The 21,141-nt window shown below is 39.8% G+C and overlaps 1 protein-coding gene across 3 annotated transcripts in view; it reads left to right on the top strand.

Annotated features, from left to right (window-relative positions):
* Nucleotides 1-21,141, top strand: part of UVRAG (UV radiation resistance associated) — a 315,025-nt gene that overhangs the window by 84,678 nt on the left and 209,206 nt on the right. For all 3 annotated transcript variants that reach the window (XM_082661187.1, XM_082661186.1, XM_082661188.1), the window contains exon 6: nucleotides 1,643-1,728. In XM_082661187.1, the coding sequence (XP_082517313.1) occupies nucleotides 1,643-1,728 (86 nt within the window). The remainder of the gene's footprint in view (nucleotides 1-1,642; nucleotides 1,729-21,141) is intronic.

Raw genomic sequence — 21,141 nt, 5'->3', positions numbered from 1 at the left:
TTCACTTAAAAAATAGAGTTATTCAGATATTGTTGTGGTTTTTTTTTTTTACATCTTTATTGGAGTATAATTGCTTTACAATGGTGTGTTAGTTTCTGCTTTATAACAAAGTGATCAGTTATACATATACATATGTTCCCACATCTCTTCCCTCTTGCATCTCCCTCCCTCCTACCCTTCCTATCCCACCCCTCTAGGTGGTCACAAAGCACAGAGCTGATCTCCCTGTGCTATGCAGCTGCTTCCCACTAGCTAGCTATTTTACGTTTGGTAGTGTATATATGTCCATGCCACTCTCACTTTGTCACAGCTTACCCTTCCCATCCCCATATCCTCAAGCCCATTCTCTAGTAGGTCTGTGTCTTTATTCCTGTCTTGCCCCTAGGTTCTTCATGACATTTTTTTTTCTTAGATTCCATATATATGTGTTAGCATACGGTATTTGTCTTTCTCTTTCTGACTTACTTCACTCTGTATGACAGACTCTAGGTCCATCCACCTCACTACAAATAATTCAATTTCGTTTTTTTTATGGCTGAGTAATATTCCATTGTATATATGTGCCACATCTTCTTTATCCAGTCATCCGATGATGGACACTTAGGTTGTTTCCATCTCCTGGCTATTGAAAATAGAGCTGCAATGAACATTTTGGTACATGACTCTTTTTGAACTATGGTTTTCTCAGGGTATAGGCCCAGTAGTGGGATTGCTGGGTCATAGATATTGTTGTTTTATTGTTAATCAGTTTTGTCATGTTGTATTTTTTCAAAGATTCATCTAAGTTGTTAAATTTGTTGGCACAAAGTTGTTTATACTATTCTCCAAATAACCTTTTAATGTGTGCAGCAATGTAACTTTTAGAAAATGCTTATACTAGCATTATAGCAAACATTTATACAGTGCTTATCACATACCTTTGACTTTACAAATATCAGCTCTTTTAATTCCCACAACAATTTGTGAGGTAGATAATATTACCATCTCCATGTTATAGATGAAGAAACCAAAGTTAAACTAAAAGAATTTAGGTGCCTTGTTCCAGATTACAGAGCTGATGTATTAAGGGCTTAAGCTGTAATCCAGGTGGTCTGGGTCCAGAGTCCTTTTTTCTTAACTACTATTTACTTCGCCTTTCTGAAATGCCAGATAGCTGTTCTGCTCTTCCTATGGAATTGTGCTGTGTTCTCTCTGGAAACCATCCTTGCTGCCACCACCTTTACACCACTGAGTGGAAATACTTGTTTCTGGTATTCCTAATTAAAACTTGGAATGCCTTTTCCTCCATAAAAACATTACATACGATGGCTAGGCATACTTGAAATATTATTGTTAATACTCTTCTTCAGCCACATAATATGTTAAAAAGACTTCTGGGGTTTCACTGGGAAGTTCACCAAAAGTTATAATGTGAAACATTGTTTCTGTGGGAAAATGTTAGAAGAAATTTATTTTAAATTCACTTGCCTATAAGGTTAAACTTCAATTATATGAAAGTGTTTCTTAACTTTTTTCTAATTTCTTAATGATTTGAATTTACTGAGTTGTTATTGAATCATAATTTTAAAAATACAAACATCACGATTAATTTGGACACATATTTTGTTTTACTTTGATTAATTTGTTAATTAATGTCTTTTAGGGTTATTCAGATGCTCAGAAGAGTATTCTTCTTCAGGTGGATCAGAACTGTGTTCGCAATTCTTATGATGTCTTCTCTTTGCTGCGGTAAGAAACTTCTTAGAGTCCTCTTGCATTTTGTCAAGAATCTTCCTCATTCTGAGTTTGTGACATTTCGATGTGAGGAAATGTATGGAATCTTTAGAAGCTGTTACTCAGACTTAGCATTTTTTAGTGAGAGCTTCATAAATTTTGTAGCTACAGTGATTTATCTCTTTTACAAAGCCTTTGGAAAGCCATTTTTTTCCTCTGGACTGTGGGAGAGAGTGATTGGAAGCCAGTGATCTTAAAACAGGGACATGAGCTGTTTCCGGTCTTCTGCACAATAAAGAGCAGCAACCAGAGGTACAAAATTTAGACTTACCAAAACTTTAACAACTGTGGCATTACTAGAAAACCCCTTCAGTAGCCCCAGACATAGCTTAGAGTTTTGATCTGCTGTTCATCCTAAAAGAATCATATTTGGCAAGGCAAAGGAGCTCTGCGTGAATCTCATGTGCTTAGAGGTTTAACTGCCTCAGCTCTATATTTTCATAATGTCTGGGCTTAATTTGGAAAGATTTTAAAATTTGGTTTTAATTTTCAATGTGGTAGATCATCAAGGACATTTCCCCAGGAGGCAGGCTACCAAAATAAATGCAATTTAAAATAAAGTTAAGAGTGACACTCAACCTGTGTTCACCCTACTCAGACAGATGATTCATTGAAATTCGATTTTGGCAGTATTTCCTAGTGTTTACATAACACATCATAAATTCCAGACCATTAGACATTCTCTATATATCTACTAGAGGAAGAGTCCAGAAGGATGATTGGACTCTTATCCAACTGGATGATTGTTTATTTTTTAAACATTATGAAATGGGCTTCTCCTTTGCAAATCTTGAATCTTATTGTACATAATGGTAGAGAGTTTGCTGACATGGACTATGTAAAATGCTCTAAAGAGACAATGATTTCAACTAAAGTAACCACGCACATTTGATGACTTTTGACTCTTACCTGAGAGGTACTTTCACTTTGACTTCTTAGGATATGTGCCAGAATGGACAGAATTTAGTAATTGGATGGTGGAGATAGAAAGCAGGAGTTGTCTCTTTTATAACTCTTATTTTTGAGCCTATTCAGTTTGGGACTACATTGAGTTTTAAGTATTGGAAAGAGGAATGTACAGAAATAGTTTGAAATGTGAGGAAGAGACTAATATTTCTTGGCCTGTTTTGCTCAGTAAAATGAGAGGATAGATAATATAATTTTTAAAGATATTTTCCAAGTATGAGATTGTGTGATCTCATTAGAGAAATCAGTGGAATTAAAAGAAAAGGGGGGCTTCCCTGGTGGCGCAGTGGTTGAGAGTCCGCCTGCCGATGCAGGGGACATGGGTTCGTGCCCCAGTCCGGGAAGATCCCACATGCCGCAGAGCGGCTGGGCCCGTGAGCCATGGCCACTGAGCCTGCCCATCCGGAGCCAGTGCTCCGCAACGGGAGAGGCCACAGCAGTGAGAGGCCCGCGTACCGGGAAAAAAAAAAAAAAAGAATCCGCCTGCCAATGCAGGGGACATGGGTTCGAGCCCTAGTCCGGAAAGATCCCACATGCCGCAGAGCATGTGGACGAACCTACGTCCCCTGCATCGGCAGGCGTACTCTCAACCACTGCGCCACCAGGGAAGTCTGGCAGGCGGATTCTTAACCACTGTGCCACCAGGAAAGTCCTCTTGTTTTTTTTTAAATTGTTACTCCTCCCTCCCTCCCTCCCTCTCTCCTTCCCTCGTTGGGTCTTCAGTGCTGCGCGTGGGCTTTCTCTAGTTGCGGCAAGTGGGGGCTACTCTTTGTTGTGGTGTGCGGGCTTCTCATTGTGGTGGCTTCTCTTGTTGTGGAGCACGGGCTCTAGGTGCACGGGCTTCAGTAGTTGTAGCTCGCGGGCTCTAGAGCGCAGGCTCAGTAGTTGTGGCACATGGGCTTAGTTGCTCTGCGGCATGTGGGATCTTCCTGGACCAGAGCTCGAACCCGTGTCCCCTGCATTGGCAGGCAGATTCTTAACCACTGCACCACCAGGGAAGTCCTAAATTGTTACTTCTTGATCTGTAATTTTATGTGAAAACACACAGAGTCTGAATTCTTTAATATTACTTACTCCACAAAATTCTCAGTGCTGTTTGGAGGCAGGATTAGAACCCAGGTCTCCTGTTAATAACTCTTCCTGTGTTTTCGTGCCACTAGTATGCATCTCTACCCTCAACCTTTTATGTGTAAATGTCACTCAAAAAATAGGAAATTTTGACTAAGTAAAGGCTGTTTTTGGAGCACCTAAGACCCTGACATTACAGCCCCTTCAGATGGATGCATTGTACCATTTTGTAGGAAAACAATGACCTGAGGTTTTATTCTTTTGCCAATAGTTAGGAATTTAGACTAATTCCAATGTTGCCAAAGTAAGAGCAGCTCTTTCAAAGTTTACATTCGGTATGTGTGATGGAAACTGAATTTTTGTTTCTTAATCCTTGTAAATCTCTGGATTAAGCATTATTTTTCATGTAAGCAGACATTTACTTAGGAGACACTTCACTCATTGTCACATTTGATACTTTAGGATGTTCACCACAAGGTGTCAATGTTGCTGTTTAACTGGCATTTGAAATTTCATTTATTTTACAGTTTTGAAATGAGAAACGTAGGGTTATGAATCATAAGTGAGCCTTTAATTTAGAAGTTAGCTTTTCTTCTCTTTATTGTTATTCTTTCTAGATTAAGGAGTTTCTAGACTTTCTAAACAGGTTTCTCTTTTTTGGGTCTGTTTTTTTTTTTTAATTGTGTTCGTGAGAGGGAGTTGTTGAAAGATTATAAAGAGAGGAGGAGTGACAGGCTCAGGTGTGTGATTTTGAATTCTATCCATGGTGACAGTGTGGAAGAGACCTGAGGAACGAGACTGGAAGCAAGGAGATACCTGTAAATCCTACCTGTCCTCTGGAATTGAAAGATTATGTTTAGTGTTTAAAAATTTTTTGTTGTTTTGTTTTTGTTTTCCTTTTATACTTTCTCAAAAAGTAGCTCTGTGGTAGTGAAATAAGTGAGACTAATTCTGTTTTCTTTGAGTATACTTTTTTTTTTTTTTTTTTTTGCGGTATGCGGGCCTCTCACTGTTGTGGCCTCTCCCGTTGCGGAGCACAGGCTCTGGACGCGCAGGCCCAGAGGCCATGGCTCACGGGCTCAGCCGCTCCGCGGCATGTGGGATCTTCCCAGACTGGGGCACGAGCCCGCGTCCCCTGCATCGGCAGGCAGACTCTCAACCACTGTGAGACCAGGGAAGTCCCTGAGTATACTTTTTTTTTTTAAATTTAAATTTTATTTTTTTTTTAGATGTTGGGGGGAGTTTATTAATTAATTAATTTATTTTTGCTGTGTTGGGTCTTCATTTCTGTGCAAGGGCTTTCTCTGGCTGTGGCAAGTGGGGGCCACTCTTCATCACGGTGCGTGGGCCTCACTGTTGCGGCCTCTCTTGTTGCGGAGCACAGGCTCCAGACGCGCAGGCTCAGTAGTTGTAGCTCACGGGCCTAGTTGCTCCGCGGCATATGGGATCTTCCCAGACTGGGGCTCGAACCCGTGTCCCCTGCATTAGCAGGCAGATTTTCAACCACTGCGCCACCAGGGAAGCCCCTGAGTATACTTTTTATTCTTTTTTTTTTTTCCCTCTTTTTTGACATGTCCTACTTTTGCCAGTTTAATAAGTGGAAATATGGTGGAGAAACCATGGGCTTTGGCCCTCCATCCAGGTTCCAGTCCTAAACTGCCGTATGCCCGTCACTGGATGCAAAACTATGGGCAAGTTACTTAACTTTGGTATGCCTCAAACTGCTCTTGTAAAATGGGGATAATGTTTGTCTCATAGGAATTATTATGAGAATTAATAAGGTAAAGTAATTGAAAGATTGTAGGACAGTTACTGACACATAGTAGACATTCAATAAATAATAGTTTTCATTTTCCCCTTTACTTCTTCCATCTTGGAATTAGCTTTTTTCTCTATGCACGTGTTCCTTTTTTATATTACCACTAGGTTTTACAATTTTAAGCATAATTTCCCTTTCCGTCTTGCCAGTCTAATGCCGATACCTCTGTTTTTTAGAATTACTTTTGTTAATCCTATAACAATCATGATAAAAATTGTTTAACATGTGCATGATTTGTCTTCCCTGATGGCATTGAAAGCTACTTGAAGGAAGGGATTATTTCATATGGCTATATTTTCTCCTCTCTATATTACTGATAATTCTCAGTTATGTTGGAGTCACTGTGGATTCTGTTGTGATCCTAGAGCCCTAGGTCCTGTGGATCCTGCATTATTCTTTCTCCCGAGGACTGTCTTTCATAACCACCATGCCCACATATTAATAACTCTCAAATCTATGTCTCTAGTTCCTACTTCTCTTTTGGAGTTCTGATCTGTATTTTCCAATGACCATTAGACATTTATACTTTCATGTGTTGTGGGAACCTCAACCCCAACATGTCTGGAGCTACGTACATTGGCTTAATCCTCCTCTTCCTTTTCTTTTCCCTGGTTTCTCTAGTAGTATCATCATCTCAGGCAGCTAGTGAGCATAGCCTTCTTTGTTCTCACCTCTGTTTTCCTGGACTATTTCCTGACCTCCTAGCTAGTCTTCCTACTTCCAGTTTTTCTTTCATGCAGTTAATAGGTATTATTTATTGAGCACTTCCTTTGTGCCAAGAAGTATTCTAAGTGCTTTACATGAATTGATTCTTCTAATTCTTACAACACCCCATGTGGTAAGAACTGTTGATTCATATTTACGGATGAGGAAATAGGGGCACAAAGCAGTTGAGTAGCTTATCCAAGGTCGTATAGCTAGTTCATGTTAGCCTGTATTTAAACCCAGTTTAGCTTCTGAGCCCATGTTCTTAACCAGTATGTTTTACTACTTTATTATTTTTCACACTGCTTCAGTACAATTCATCTGCCACATTGCTGCCAGAGTGACCAAAGATACATCAGTTTTGTCACTCATTGGGCTTAGAAATCTTTGAGCCATCACATGCAGGATAAAGTCCATACTTCTTAATTTGCTATTCACTCTAAACACTAGCTCTAAACAGTGTAGGGACTAGTGTTCTTATTTCAAGTCCTCCTGCCACTGCCTGTGCAGTTAGTAGCTAGCATTTACCGAGCACGTAATGGTGTTGTAATTAGTTCTTCATTGTCTGATTCGCTCTCCGCTCAGCACCCCCAAACTGAGAGCTCCTTTAGGCAAGAATCCTCTTTTTACTGATCTTTGTATTAGTCCTGTGATGCTGCACATCAAATATATTAAGCAGGTAATAAATGCTGTTTTGATTGATCAAATCAAACTATTCTTCAAGTTACAGAGAACTGGGTTTTATTTTTCCTATTTCTGGTTTGCACCTGGTAAAATGAGAGTTGTAAAAAATTTCTCGACCATTATGGAAAAAGTGTTGAAAATGTAATCAGATCTGTAGACCTTCAGCTGCCTCTTTTCTTTCTGCCACTGCCCTCCATATAATGTCTGGTGGGATTTCAGGATTTTGTGGCTTATAATCTTATTCCTTATATAGATTTTTTTCTGGAGGATCTTTCTCTGGCTGTCTGGAGGCAGATTGTTGCCCTGTCCCCACCCCCCACTTTGACAGAAAATATTTTCTCCTATAAAATTTCAGTTATAAAAGGGAGATGCTCATATCAAATAAATTGTTCTTGCAGTAATGTTTAGAAAACAGGAGAGGATGACATGTGAAAGGGCATAACTGTTTATAATCTTTAAATTCTGAACATGATAACCAACTTTTGGTTAGCAGGGAGGGTTTTTCCCGCCCTCCCCTGCTAATGATCTCTCCCTAAGAGGTAACTGCAAGTATAGAGAATATAATTAAGAACCCAGCCGTAAGCAAAAGATGTCACAAAATTTATGTACTAAGACTCATATGTGTTTCTATTCTTGGTAGAGACTAAGCTCCTACCCAGTGTCTGTGTGCTCATTTTTGATAAATTAGGGGAATTAAGAGGATTACTATTAAGGTAGACACACTGACAGCAAGGAGAAACAAAATCTGTTTGCTCTGTTTGTGCTTTACTCTGTGATTCTGGAATATAACTGAGTGGTAAATCATATTAGCTACTGTCCTATCTTTATACTTACAGTGTTTGGATTTGTAAATAGTCCTCTGTCACTACTTCATGTAGAAGGAGGGCAGAGAGAAATAGACCAGCTGTAAAGAGAGACAGACTAGGTTAAAAAGCGTAGCTAGCATACCTCTTCTGTGTGTGAGCATTCAGTCCTTTACCCAAGTACATCTCCATACTGTAGTTCATAACTGAAGTTAATAATGAGAATTATTAAGTCCACCGTGTTAGTTTTCACTAAGGCTCTCTCCATTTAACAGACGAGGACACTAGAAGGGTGAAAAGACTTGTCTAGCATCATAAATAAGTGTTAAAGCAGGTTTGAATAAAGCATGCATGTGCATGTGCTTTCTTCCATTATGCCATGTTGATACCAGATCATCAGTGGAATATAAAGTTGTCATTGTTAAGGTCTGTGTAAGAAAGCAGGGGCATGTGACAAGTTTTAGAAAGGTTTTTAATCAAAATTTAAAATGAAAAAGTTTAGTTATTTAATGTAAATTTTAGTTAAACAAAATTGATATTTATATATAATAGCACATTTTATTTTTATTTATCTTTCTCTATACATACACACACATATATGTACACATACACAGAAAGACACATATATACTTACAAAAATAGAATTTTAACAAAGTACTGGAGTAATTTTTTTTTTTGGTTTGGTTGGTTGGTTGGTTGGTTGTTTTTTTTTTTTTGCAGTACGCGGGCCTCTCACTGTTGTGGCCTCTCCCGTTGCGGAGCACAGGCTCCGGACGCGCAGGCTGAGTGGCCATGGCTCACGGGCCCAGCCACTCTGCCTGATGTGGGATCTTCCTGGACCGGGGCACGGACCTGTGTCCCTTGCATCGGCAGGCGGACTCTCAACCACTGCGCCACCAGGGAAGCCCTGGAGTAATTTTAGGTGCAGTTTTTTTTCCCCTTTCTTTTTACTTTTTGGCTTGTCTTCTTCCTTAAACCCTTCTCACTCACTACCAAAACCACCAGTTATAGACTGAATGTTTGTGGTCCCTCCTACCCCAAATTCATACATTGAAACCTAATCCCCAATGTGATGGCATTTGGAGGTGGGGCCTTTGGGAGATGATTAGATCATGAGGGCTGAGCCCTCATGAATGGGATTAGTGCCCTTATAAAAGAGGTCCCAGGGAGACCCTGGACCTTTCTCCATGTGACGTTATAGTGAAAAGATGGTTGTCTGTGAACCAGGAAGCAGACTCACCAGATACCAACAATGCTGGTGCCTTGATCTTAGACTTCCTAGCCTCCAGAAATGTGAGAAATAAATTTCTGTTTATAAGCCACCCTGTCTATGATATTTTATTATAGCAGCCTGAACTGAATAAGATACCATCCAAACACAGAACACATGTTCACATGACCCCAGTCACCCGTGTACCCATGTTAACAACCTGTTATGTATATATTCATGTTTTTCCTATGATCTCTGTGTATATGTTATAGATACCACTATATGCATATTTATGTACATGTGTTAGGAGTTTTAATTGCTATTTCACAAAATTGGAGTGGATGTTATATACATGACTCTACATCTTGTTTTTCTTGTTTAACATTCCATGTACAAATCTCTTCAGTTCATTGTTTTAATGATTTCATAATAGCTCATGGTGAGGGTGTACTATGTTTTTCAATCATTACCCTGTTGATAGACTTTTAATATTTACTCTGGCTCTGGTTTTTTTTATTTGTTTGTTTTGCCATTATGCAGAATACTGCAGTAAATATCTATATATGTATATATCCTTATATTTATGATGTTTTTGTTCCTGTGTATTAAATTTCCAGGAGTAGGATTTCTGAGTCAAAGGGCATGTGTAGTTTTAATTTTAAGAAATAACATACTGTTTTCCCAAAGAGTGCAAATAACATACTGTTTTCCCAAAGAGTGCAAAAAAGTGTGACATTACTCTTTACCCTGAATCCCTGCTGGCAGTGGGTATCATCATCTTTTTTTGTGATTTTTATTAATTTGATGAGTATAACACCTCAGTGTTACTTTAATTTTTATTAGCTTCGGTACTAGTGCTTAGTCTGAGCTACAAGTGAAAGTGAACATCTTTTCTTGAGTTTGTTAGCCATTCAGTGTATTCTTCTGTGAATTTGCCTATTCATATACTTTACCTATCTTTTTAACTGAGTTGCTTGCATTTTTTTCATAAAATTTTAAGAGTCCTTGGTATTTTTTCCAAATACGTCTGTTATGTATTGACTTAGTATACGTTATACAAAAAGTTTTTATTTGCCATATCGTGTAATTCTGGTTTTTCTTTGATATCTTCTGGACACACTGTCTTGGTTTAAGAAGTCTCTCTTATACCTTAGTTCCACCTGTATTTTCTAAGTTTTCTTTTGAGATTTATATTATTTTACTTTTAAAATTAAATCTCTAATACAATTAGGAATTATTCTTAAATATGTTGTTTAGATATTCTATATATTGTGGGATAGAAATTAATTTTCTTCATAGATGAATATCCAGTTGCGCCAATAACTTCCTTTTCTCACTGAATTTAAATACCACCTTTATCTTATATTAAAAGCTCATATATGCTGGTATCCATTTCTGGATTCTCTTTTCGTTCTGATCGTTTTGTGTAGTCCTTCGACAATTTCAGATTAATTTAATTACAGTGGTTCTTTGGTATGTTCTAATATCAAGTGGGGCAAGTGCCCTTCTTGCTACTATTCTTTTTCATACTGTTTTTGGCTAGTCTCAGAACTTTATTCTTCCATGTGAACTTTAAGGTTATTTTATCCTATTCTTTAAAAAAAAAAGTTTATTGGAATTCTAACAGGAATTTTTATATTCACTGACTTTTTAATATTTGGAGAGAGCTGTCATTTTTATATTAGTATTCCAATCCAAGACATGGTATGTCTTATATTTGTTCAAATTTTATTTCATTCCTTTGGTAAGATTTTATAGTTCTCTTCATATGGTCATGTGCTTTTCCATTAAATTTGTTCTTATAATTTTTACACTATTTTTTATAAAATATGTTTTACATTTCCATTCCTGTGTGCTTATTACTGTTATAGGGAAAAGCTGTAATTTTAAGAAAGTTATATTCAGTGACTATATCAAATTATTTTTTCTTGTTTTTTAAGGAAAGGTCTCTGATTTTCTTGGCATACACTCATTATTATCAATTAACAGATTGGTTTATCTGTTCTTTTCCAATGTTTATACTGTTTTCTAGTCTCTAGTACATTTACTAAACCTTCTAGAACTCTAAAAATAATGTTGAAAAGTAATGGACATAGTGAACATTTTAGTCCAGTTATTATTTTAATTAAATATTTTGCTGTTCAGGATATTTTCTGTTAATTTTGGAAAATATTTTAGATAGTTCTTCCTATTAATTTTTTTAGCAATAGATGCTGAATTTTTTGAAATGCCTTTCCGCATTTATTAACATTATATGTTTTTCTTCCTTTAGTTTATAGTTGCAATAAGGTATGTAGATTTTTTTGATACTGCATTACTAATTAGTTATAGATTATTCTTTTGATCATTATTACAAGTGAGATTGGTGTGTAGTATTTGTTGTTTTGGGGGGGAGGAGAGAAAGGCAGGGTAAACATCTTTCCTAAGATCTTAAAATTGAGTTGGGAAACTCTTCATCTTTTTCTGTGACATTTTACTCTGTAAAATGATGATAATAGCATATACCTCATTGGGTTGTTGGGAGGATTAAGTGAATTAATATGAGGTGCTTAATACAGTGCCTGAATATAGTTAATGCTACATTTGTTAGCTATTAGCATCATAATCAACTGAAACATATTAAATAATTTTGGGAATTTTTAATTCTTTAAAGGTTTGTTAGAGAATTTAGCTATTAAATCATCTAGTTCAGGTGACTTTTATGATAAATCTGACTCTCATACCTTTAGTGCTATTTGCTCTATTTTATCCTACTTCTCCGTGGTTTATTCTGGACACTTCATTTTTTGCTAGGAAACCATTTACTTCCTCTGGATTTTTAAATTTATTGCTGAAACAGTGCGTGTAGTTTTAGTTTATAATTCTTTTAATCATTTCAATAATTTACAGCAAATATTCTAATTAAGCCCAGAAACCACTCTAGTATTTCAGTTAGAAATTTTGTTATATTATGAGCTCTTCCTGGACAGGATGCTTTCTAATGCTGCAGTTGTAATGCTTTTTTGAGTGTGAACTAAAACAAAATATTTGATATGCTTTTTGCCTTTAAAATATTTCTCAGAATGAGAATGGAGAACATAAACTACATAAGTGTAGGGAATTTAGAGCTCTAGTTTATAATTTTGTCCCCAGCATATATAGCACCAACCTAACTCAGAGTAGATACTCAGTAAATATTTGTTAATTGAATGAATGGTAAAATAATAAGTGAATGGATGAAATACAATCCAGTTGGATAATCACTGAATAATAGGTAGGTTTTTGGAGGAATTTTTAAAATGGTAGTTTTTTGCTTGTTTGTTTGCTTTTGCGGTACGTGGACCTCTCACTGTTGTAGCCTCTCCCGTTGCGGAGCACAGGCTCCGGACGCGCAGGCTCAGCGGCCATGGCCCATGGGCCTAGCTGCTCCGCGGCACGTGGGATCTTCCTGGACCGGGGCACGAACCCGCGTCCCCTGCATCGGCAGGCAGACTCTCAACCACTGCGCCACCAGGGAAGCCCTAATCACCTTTTCTAAGATAATTAATACTAACTTTGGATATGTTCTCCCACAATTATGGTATATATTTACAATAAAGTATCTGAGTACTTCATTTTAGACAACGCGCTTGCTAATGAAAGTCACGTAAAGGCGTTGTATGGTAAATTAACTCTAGTTTATTAAATGAGTTAACCAGTTGTGAGTTACTGATAGGTCTCATGGTCTTTAACTAGGACCTTTTGTAGGCTTTTCATGCTGCTAAGTCCATTTTCTCTAGTGGACCGAATGTTCAACAGGGGTAGCGACATAGTGGGTAAAATAAACGAGCCCTCCCCAAAATAATGTTCAGAACTTCTGGCTTGGAGCAATAGTCAACTTTCAGATGATGTTGGAATGGTGAAAGAGGTGTATAAAATCAGTAGAAAGAGGTAAAGCGCATCCTTTGAGGGCAGTTAACTATCTGAGTAGTCTTCTGCCCCAAGAGATGTTCTCTGTCCCTGCCCCTGTCCTTCAGTTCGGGCTTGATTTCACAGGGTTACTTTACTAAGACTGCTTTGTTTAAGATGTCACTGCAAATTAAAGCTTTACCATTACACCCCTCATAGCTGCCTTGTAACTTCTACATTCCCACTGGTGCCAGGCATGTTCCAAGGCAGCTTTCCAAGGTTTAGTGATTTCACCCTGATGTCTCTGCCAATAAAAACAAACAGTTACCATTAAACACCTACCCCACCCATAATTTGATTTTTACATGCTGTTTTATTAAGAGAACTTAGAGATTTTAGGAGAATTAATACATTATGCTCATCAGGATATCACCTGGTCCTTGAAGTAACTTTTATTCTAAAAGGTGGGATGCTTTACCTTTGAAGAGAATCTGAGACGCAGCATGTTTACCTGTTGAGGAGAGTGGACACTGTAATAACCTCGTTCTTACAGTTGATTCTTTATGACTGGGAGTACTCTATTAACATGAGAAGCAAGATTCTAACTTTAGGGACTTATATTCTAGTAGGACAGATTAACAGATACGGCAAACAAGGGGTCTTACATTCATTGAGAAGTTAATAATAATTTCTAAATATTTTGTTGGTATTGTAGGAATAAGTCAGAATCCCATTCTTTTCTATGCTTACACAGGTGGTAGGGAAAGTAAAAAGTATTTGAATAGCTCAAATATGAAAGGCACTTAAGTGCTAAAAACTTAGCATACATATTTTTTTACAATATTCACAATACTATGCTATTATAGTTCTGTTTTGCTGGTAAGCGAACCACAGCTTAGAAAAGATGAGCTAGTGTGTTATTCAGAGTTCAGATCTATTTGATGGCAAGGCCCTTTCCAATATATTTCTTCATCTCATGTGGAAGAATTCCTTGTGATCTTCCTTGAGGCTGCCTAACAGCTCCTGTGCCCCTTCTGATAAAATTTCTTTGGTGGTACACCTGAGTGTAAATGAGCCAGGCATTTCTCAGAGAGTCTTGTGGCCCTAGCACAGTGGAGACTTCCATAATAGGCTCTCCTAGAGCCTCCAAAGTGCTGTGCCTCCGTGCCTCCCCATGCTGGAAGTGTTACCTAAAGCCTGTAGGTTTCCGTCGAGGAGCGTCTCTGTAACTCTATGGCCACGTGGTTTGTTTTACTTCTCTTCCTTCAATATGGTGTGAGGTGAGTAGATACAGCGACTTTTCCTTAGTTGGCATTTCTGTTTTCAAGCTCCCAACCATTAAATTCTGACTCTGCAAGAAGCAGAGGTCTACTGCCATAGAGGTAAAATGACTTCTGTAGTAGCATTGATTTTGTTTTTGTTTTTGTTTTTTAAATCTCAGAGATTCTTTGATTCTAGTGGCAAAGTCAGGTATGAACCTTGGAGTAGAACTGGCTTTAAACAGTTTGTGGGGAGAACATCTGGAGATTTAAATTTATGAAAAATTTAGTATAAGCCAAGAAATTGACTCAACAGCTCTCAAAAAGGAGTTAAGGGCTTCCCTGGTGGCGCAGTGGTTGAGAGTCCGCCTGCCAATGCAGGGGACACGGGTTCGTGCCCCGGTCCGGGAAGATCCCACATGCCGTGGAGCGGCTAAGCCCGTGAGCCATGGCCGCTGAGCCTGTGCGTCCGGAGCCTGTGCTCCGCAACGGGAGAGGCCACAGCAGTGAGAGGCCCGCGTACCACCAAAAAAAAAAAAAAAAGGAGTTAAGATTATCTTATGTTGCATTAATTAAAATATAGTGCCCAGATCAAGGGAAGTAATAGTCTTCCTGGACTTTGTGTTCATTAGATCATATTTGGCATATTTATGTTTAATTTGAGTCCTCGTTTACTTCCATGAGAAAGAGCTAAGGGAGAATGCCAGGGTGATGAGTGGTTTTTAAAGTCATATGAAAACTAGTTGAGAATAGAGGGTATTTAGCTTGAAGAAGAGAGGACTTTGGGAATATGGTTGCTGTATTTAAACTAAACAGTTATTTAGTTAATTTGGCAAACAGTTGTTGGGTAATAATAGTAAAATAGACACATTTACTGAATATATACCATCTGTCAGGTAAGTAGTTTATATGCTTTATAATCATTTACTCCTCAAAGCAAACCTGTGAGACTGATGCTATTGTTTGTTATCCCTCTTTTGCTAGTGAGGACACAGATCCAGAAAGGGGAATTGACTTGCCTAAGGTTGCATTGTGACAGAGCCAGCCAGCCAAACTTTTTACTCCATTTTCTTTTCTTTCTCCCATGCTGCCACCCACATTCTAAAGAATGTGGTCTCTTTCTGAAGGGATGTAATTTGGAAGAAAAAAAGTATGTAGCTATATTTGTTCCTGTGGGTAAACTAATGATAGTACTATGGGGATGGGGATAGAGTGTACTAGGGATGGTAGGATGAATTATTTTATTTATTTTTATTTTTTTAAATAAATTTATTTTATTTTTTTATTTTTGGCTGCGTCAGGTCTTCGTTGTGGCGCGCAGGCTTCTCATTGCAGTGACTTCTCTTGCTGCAGAGCACAGGCTCTAGGCACACAGACTTCAGTAGTTGTGGCGTGCAGGCTCAGTAGTTGTGGCTTACAGGCTCAGTAGTTGTGGCTCACGGGCTCTAGAGTGCAGGCTCAGTAGTTGTGGCGTACGGGCTTAGTTGCTCTACAGCATGTGGGATCTTCCCGGGCCAGAGATCAAACCTGCGTCCCCTGCATTGGCAGGCAGATTCTTAACCACTGCACAACAGGGAAGTCCTGGGATGAGTTATTTTAGATAGAGTGGTCAGGGGAGACCTCACTGAGAAGAAAATATTTGAACAAAGACTTGAAAAAGATAAAGCAGCAAGTTGTGTGGGTATCTTTAGGACATCCCAAAGAGCAGTAATAACCAATATAAAAGCGCTGAGGAGGGAGTGAGCTTGGTTTGTTGAAAGAACAGGTAAGAGGTCAGTCTAGTTTGAGCAGAGTGAGCAAAGTTGGTGGAGACCAGATTGTGTAGAGTTTTAGATTTTTTTCCACGTATGATGGGAAAATGGAGGGGTTTGAGCCAAGGGAGCGATGTGATCTGACTTTTATTTAAAGAAAATGACTGTGACATGGAGAATAGACTGAGGGGAGGGAGAGTAGCAAGAGAGAGAGATTAGTTAAGAGACTATTGTAGTGTCCAGGCAAGAGACAAGAGTGACTTAGGTTGGTCTGATAGTTGAGGTAAATGAACAGAAGTGGTCCGATTTCTGACATATTTTGAAGTTGGAGCTAACCAGCCTTGGTAATGGATTAGATGTGGGCATGCAAGAGAAACTGGACTTAAAAATAATTTATAGATATTTAATCTGTGCAACTAGGTGAATTGTGGTGGCATTTATGAAAATAAATGGTATGAGATTTGTAGGGGGAAGGAGGATCAGATAATGGGGAATCAGGAATGTATTTGGGGGCTTCCCTGGTGGCGCAGTGGTTGAGAGTCCGCCTGCCGATGCAGGGGACATGGGTTCGTGCCCCGGTCTGGGAAGATCCCACATGCTGCGGAGCGGCTGGGCCCGTGAGCCATGGCCGCTGGGCCTGCGCGTCTGGAGCCTGAGCTCTGCAACGGGAGAGGCCACAACAGTGAGAGGCCCGCGTACTGCAAAAAAAAAATGTATTTGGGACGTTAGGTTTGAGATATGTATTAGTTATGAAGGTGGAGGTACTGAGAAGGCAGTTGGTTGATATCGGGGCTGATTGTTGCCGGAGATGTGAACTTAGGAATTGTATCAGTCAGTGTTCAGGGTAGGAAACATAAACCACTCTAGAGATTTTCATCAGGACGAGATTTAGATTTCACACAGAGAACTGGGTATTTATAGAATCACTAGGCAGCTGAAGGAGAAGAAGTCAGGAGGCTGCTAGGCTTCAGGGACACACTACTTACTGCTAGGCTTCGAGGTCAACCCAGCGATCCAGTGCTCACAGAACCGCTGCTAGTGAAGTAACCATCCCACACCCACTAGACACCTAAATGAGGAAACTGGCTACTGCAGAAACTCATACCAGAGAGAGTCTGTCACTGCTGCTGGAAGAATGGCCTCTCCACCTTATATAGACGCCTCTCCACCTTATATAGAGGCTGGAAGAATGGCCTCTCCACCCTCTGAACACCTTCAGAGTTTGTTCAGGGTTCTCCAACATGTAGGAAGGGGAGGATATGGCAGAGGACTAGGGGCAGCTAATAAAGTCTGGGGGAAATCTAGGACAATGTGGTGTCCCAGAGCCAAAGTAAATTAAGTATTTTCAGGGAATTGATCAACTGAATCAAATGCTGTGATTGGTTGAGTGAGAAGAGGGCTGATAATTGAATGCTGAATCCAGCAACTTGGGGCTCACTGGTGTCATTTGTAAGAGCAGTTTTGGTGATGTTGTAGGAGTGGGTTAAGGAGAGAATGGGAGTGAGGTAATGAAGGCAAGAAGTGTAAACTGTTCCTGCGTAGTTTTTCCGTACAGAGGAGCAGGGAAGTGGTACTAAAGCTGGAGGGTACTGAAGGGTCAAGCGAAGAATTTTTCTGTTTTGAGATGGGGGGAGATATTTAGCATATTCACGTACTGAAGGAAAATTTGTGGCTGCCCGAGAAAGAGAGGGGTAATAGCAGGCACAAAAACCTTTGGTAAGTGAAAGACAGAGAGATCCAGTGTACAAGTGGATGGTTAGGCCTTACAAAGAAGGGCTGTCTGTACATACGTGGGGAAGGCAGAATATATGGGTACAGGTACAGAATCATACGGTAAATCTGGTGATGGGAGAACGAGTAAGTTGTCCTCTGACTGCTTCTGGTTTTCAGTAGGGTCATCATCCAGGTGTCAGGAGGTGGAAGGTTTGTATACAGTTGGAAGAGAAAAGAGAAGATTTAAAATAGTCATCCTGGAGAATGAGAGAATTATCTAGGCCTGATAGTCCTCACACTTTAGCCTGCATCGCAGTGAGCTGGAGGGCTTGGTGCAACACTGATTGTTGTGCCTCCCCGCAAAGTTCCTGCTGCATTAGGTCTGGGGTGAGGTCTGGGAATTTGCATTTCTAATTCTCCTAGGTGAACCTGATGCTTCTGGTCCAGTTTCCGTACTTTGGTTATACATTTAAGGGAGATCATTCAGTATGCTGAGTGTTTTTCGCCAGCTGTATTCAGCCACTTGGGTGCAAAGGTGGAAAAGACAATGAGTTGAATTTAACCAGAATTAGGGTTTTGAACTCATGGGGAAGAAGAGAGGTCCATAGGAGTGATTTATAATGATGGACCATAGACTCTAATTTGGATAAGGAGAGAAGTGAGGATGTGAGGGAAGTGATCATCAGTGAAAAAGAGGTGGGAGGATCAATGGATTGGAAGTTCTGATGGTGAGAAGAAATTGTTGGAGTGAGGTACAGAGAGCAGCGGTCAGAGGTTGGGATGCTTGAAGTTGAGGTTTTAAAGCTGTAGTTATTAACTATGATGTAAAGTAAGAGGATAACTGAACTGGCTCAACTGGGTGGAGGTCAAGAATCTGAGAGGTTGGAGTATTGCAAGGACGTAAAAGTCCATCAAGAACAATGGCAGGAATAGTAGTGGAAAGAGAGGATGGTGAGTCAGGTGCTAAAATCTTCCATTACTAAGCCGGGATGGGAGGACTGTAGATAACAGCAGCAAGAAGGGAAAGTGGCATAATCATGTGTACGTTAAAAGGACTGTGGGTTTTAGGGAGTGGAGGAGAGCAGTGGTCTGGAAAGCAGCAGTGGTCTGGAAAGCAGCAGTGAGTGGCAAGGGAGACATCTACTCCATCTCCAAGCTCAGTGTTACGCAGGGTGTGGGAAAAAACAGTTAAGCTTATTTAGTTCTGACAACAGCCCCCGTTATCCCCACTTTTACAGTTGAGGAAACTGAGCCTTAAAATAACTGGCCTTGGGCTTTTCTGGTGGTGCAGTGGTTGGGAGTCCGCCTGCCGATGCAGGGGACACGGGTTCGTGCCCCGGTCTGGGAAGATCCCACATGCCGCGGAGTGGCTGGGCCTGTGAGCCATGGCCGCTGAGCCTGCGTGTCCGGAGCCTGTGCTCCGCAACGGGAGAGGCCACAACAGAGGCCCGCGTACTGGAAAAAAAATAAAAATAAATAAATAACTGGCCTTGACAGTCATAGCTTGTGAATACTGGAGGTGGCATCACGTGAGTCCAGTGGAAGCTAAAGGAAGGCAAATGTTGACTCAATATATAGGAAAGTACTAGAGGTGTGCACCAGTGACAGTGTTCCTTTGGAGGAGAGGGTGAGCTCCCTGTCACTGGAATGGATGTCTGTCTGCTGCTGTGACCACTGCAAGCTAATTTAATCACAGACTGACATAAGAAGAAAACCAATATATAGTAAAGGAGGAAGGGAATTGATATTTATTAGCTATTGGAGGAGAAGGCAGCGAGGGAGATAACTGAATTCAATTATCTCTGAGATAAGAATTAGTGATTATAGTTGCACAATATAGCGAATGCACTAAATGCCACTGAACTGTACACTTTAAAGTGGTTAATTGTATGTTATGTGTATTTCACCACAATTTTAACATGTCTGTGATTAAACTGGTTATTTCCATTTCATTCTGTTGGCAAGTCATCTTTCTACAAATTTCACATGTAAGGCACTTTGGGTACAAAAAGTAGAAAAGCGGTTACTGCTGTCATGGAACTTAGAGTTTGGGTAAATGTGTACATGTCTATGTGTATGAAGAGATAACTGATCAGGTGAGGTGGTAAATCTTAAGTGCCCGAGAATGGTGTGAATAATTGCTGTTGAGCTTCCAAGGAGGAGGAGCTTGCATGGGTTCTGCTACATGTCCTTACCTCAGTGTACTTGGCACAAAACATCTTTCCAGATGTCCTACTTTTTCTCAGTGTTAGAATTTGGGACAACCCACTTTGCTCAGTTTTCAGCTTGAACTGTGACATCAGTTCAAACGTTTGTGGAAGAGGATTAAATTGATATTTGAAAAGAGAATCTTGTCAACTAAATCCCTAGGGAACAGACGCAGGGACAAAATACCAGGATTGTTGATCTTGCAGGGGATGGTTGTATTTTTTGTTAGACTTGATTACAATCTGGCAGAATTTTTTTTGAAAATATATTCTTTGTTTAAATAAAAAGGACTATTTGTTCAGGTTTTGTTGGCTAATTTCTAATAATATTTTAGGTATTGATTTTTTCACAACGGTGTTATAAACATCCTGAGTCTGATGTTATGAAAAATCAGCTGTTCTTTATTTTGTTTTCATTTTTGAACATGTCTGTTTTTATTTTACAAAATGCTTTACAGAAACATTGAAAGATAGTACAGAGAGTTCCTAAACACCCTACACCTAGTTTCCCCTATTCTTAATATCTTCCATGAGTGTGGTTGGATAGGAAAAACTCAGTCCTCCTCCTATGTTTCTTTTTTACCCTCACACTACTACTACACTCACAATATTTCTGATGCCAGATGTGTGGAGTTTTCTTCACACCAAGCAATTCTGCCAGCTGGGTGTCCTGCAATTTAACTTAATCCTGACACTGTTTACCTGGGGACAGTGTCAGATCGCACAGGTTAAGTAAGGGCTCAGTCCCACAAGACTGCCCCCAATTTCAGACACCAGTCACAAGTCCAGGTTGTCACCTGTGCTTCTGATCAACTGGCTATAAATCAGAGGAGAGGTTCCTACAACCCTCTCCTCGAGTTTGATCAATTTGCTAGAAAGGGTCACTGAACTCAGAAAGACAGTTTACTGACTGTTTACTAGTTTATTATAAAAGGATATGGTAAAGGATACAGGTGAACATCCAGATGGAATGGACGCTTAGGGTGAGCTGTGTGGGAGGAAGTGCGGTGCTTCCATGCCCTTCCTAGTGCTCCAGGCACCTCTGTGTGTTCAGCAACCCAGAAGCCCTCTGAACCCCACGTTATTGGGATTTTTACGGAGGCTTCATCACGTAGGCATGATCTATTTATTGGTTCTGTTTCCTGCCCCTGCCCCCTCTCTGGAGAATGGGAGATAGGGCTAAAGATTCCAAGCTTCTAATCGTGACTTGGTCTTTTTGGTGACTAGCCCCTGTCCAGGAGCCCACCAAGAGTCACCTCATTAGAACAAAAGACACTGCTATCACCCAGGAGATTCCAAGGGATTTAGCAACTGTG

This window comes from Grampus griseus, assembly GCF_964374135.1.
Source record: "Grampus griseus genome assembly, chromosome: 8".
NCBI lineage: Eukaryota > Metazoa > Chordata > Mammalia > Artiodactyla > Delphinidae > Grampus > Grampus griseus.
Note: the sequence above shows the minus strand (reverse complement) of the source record. Positions and strands in the feature narration are given on the sequence as shown.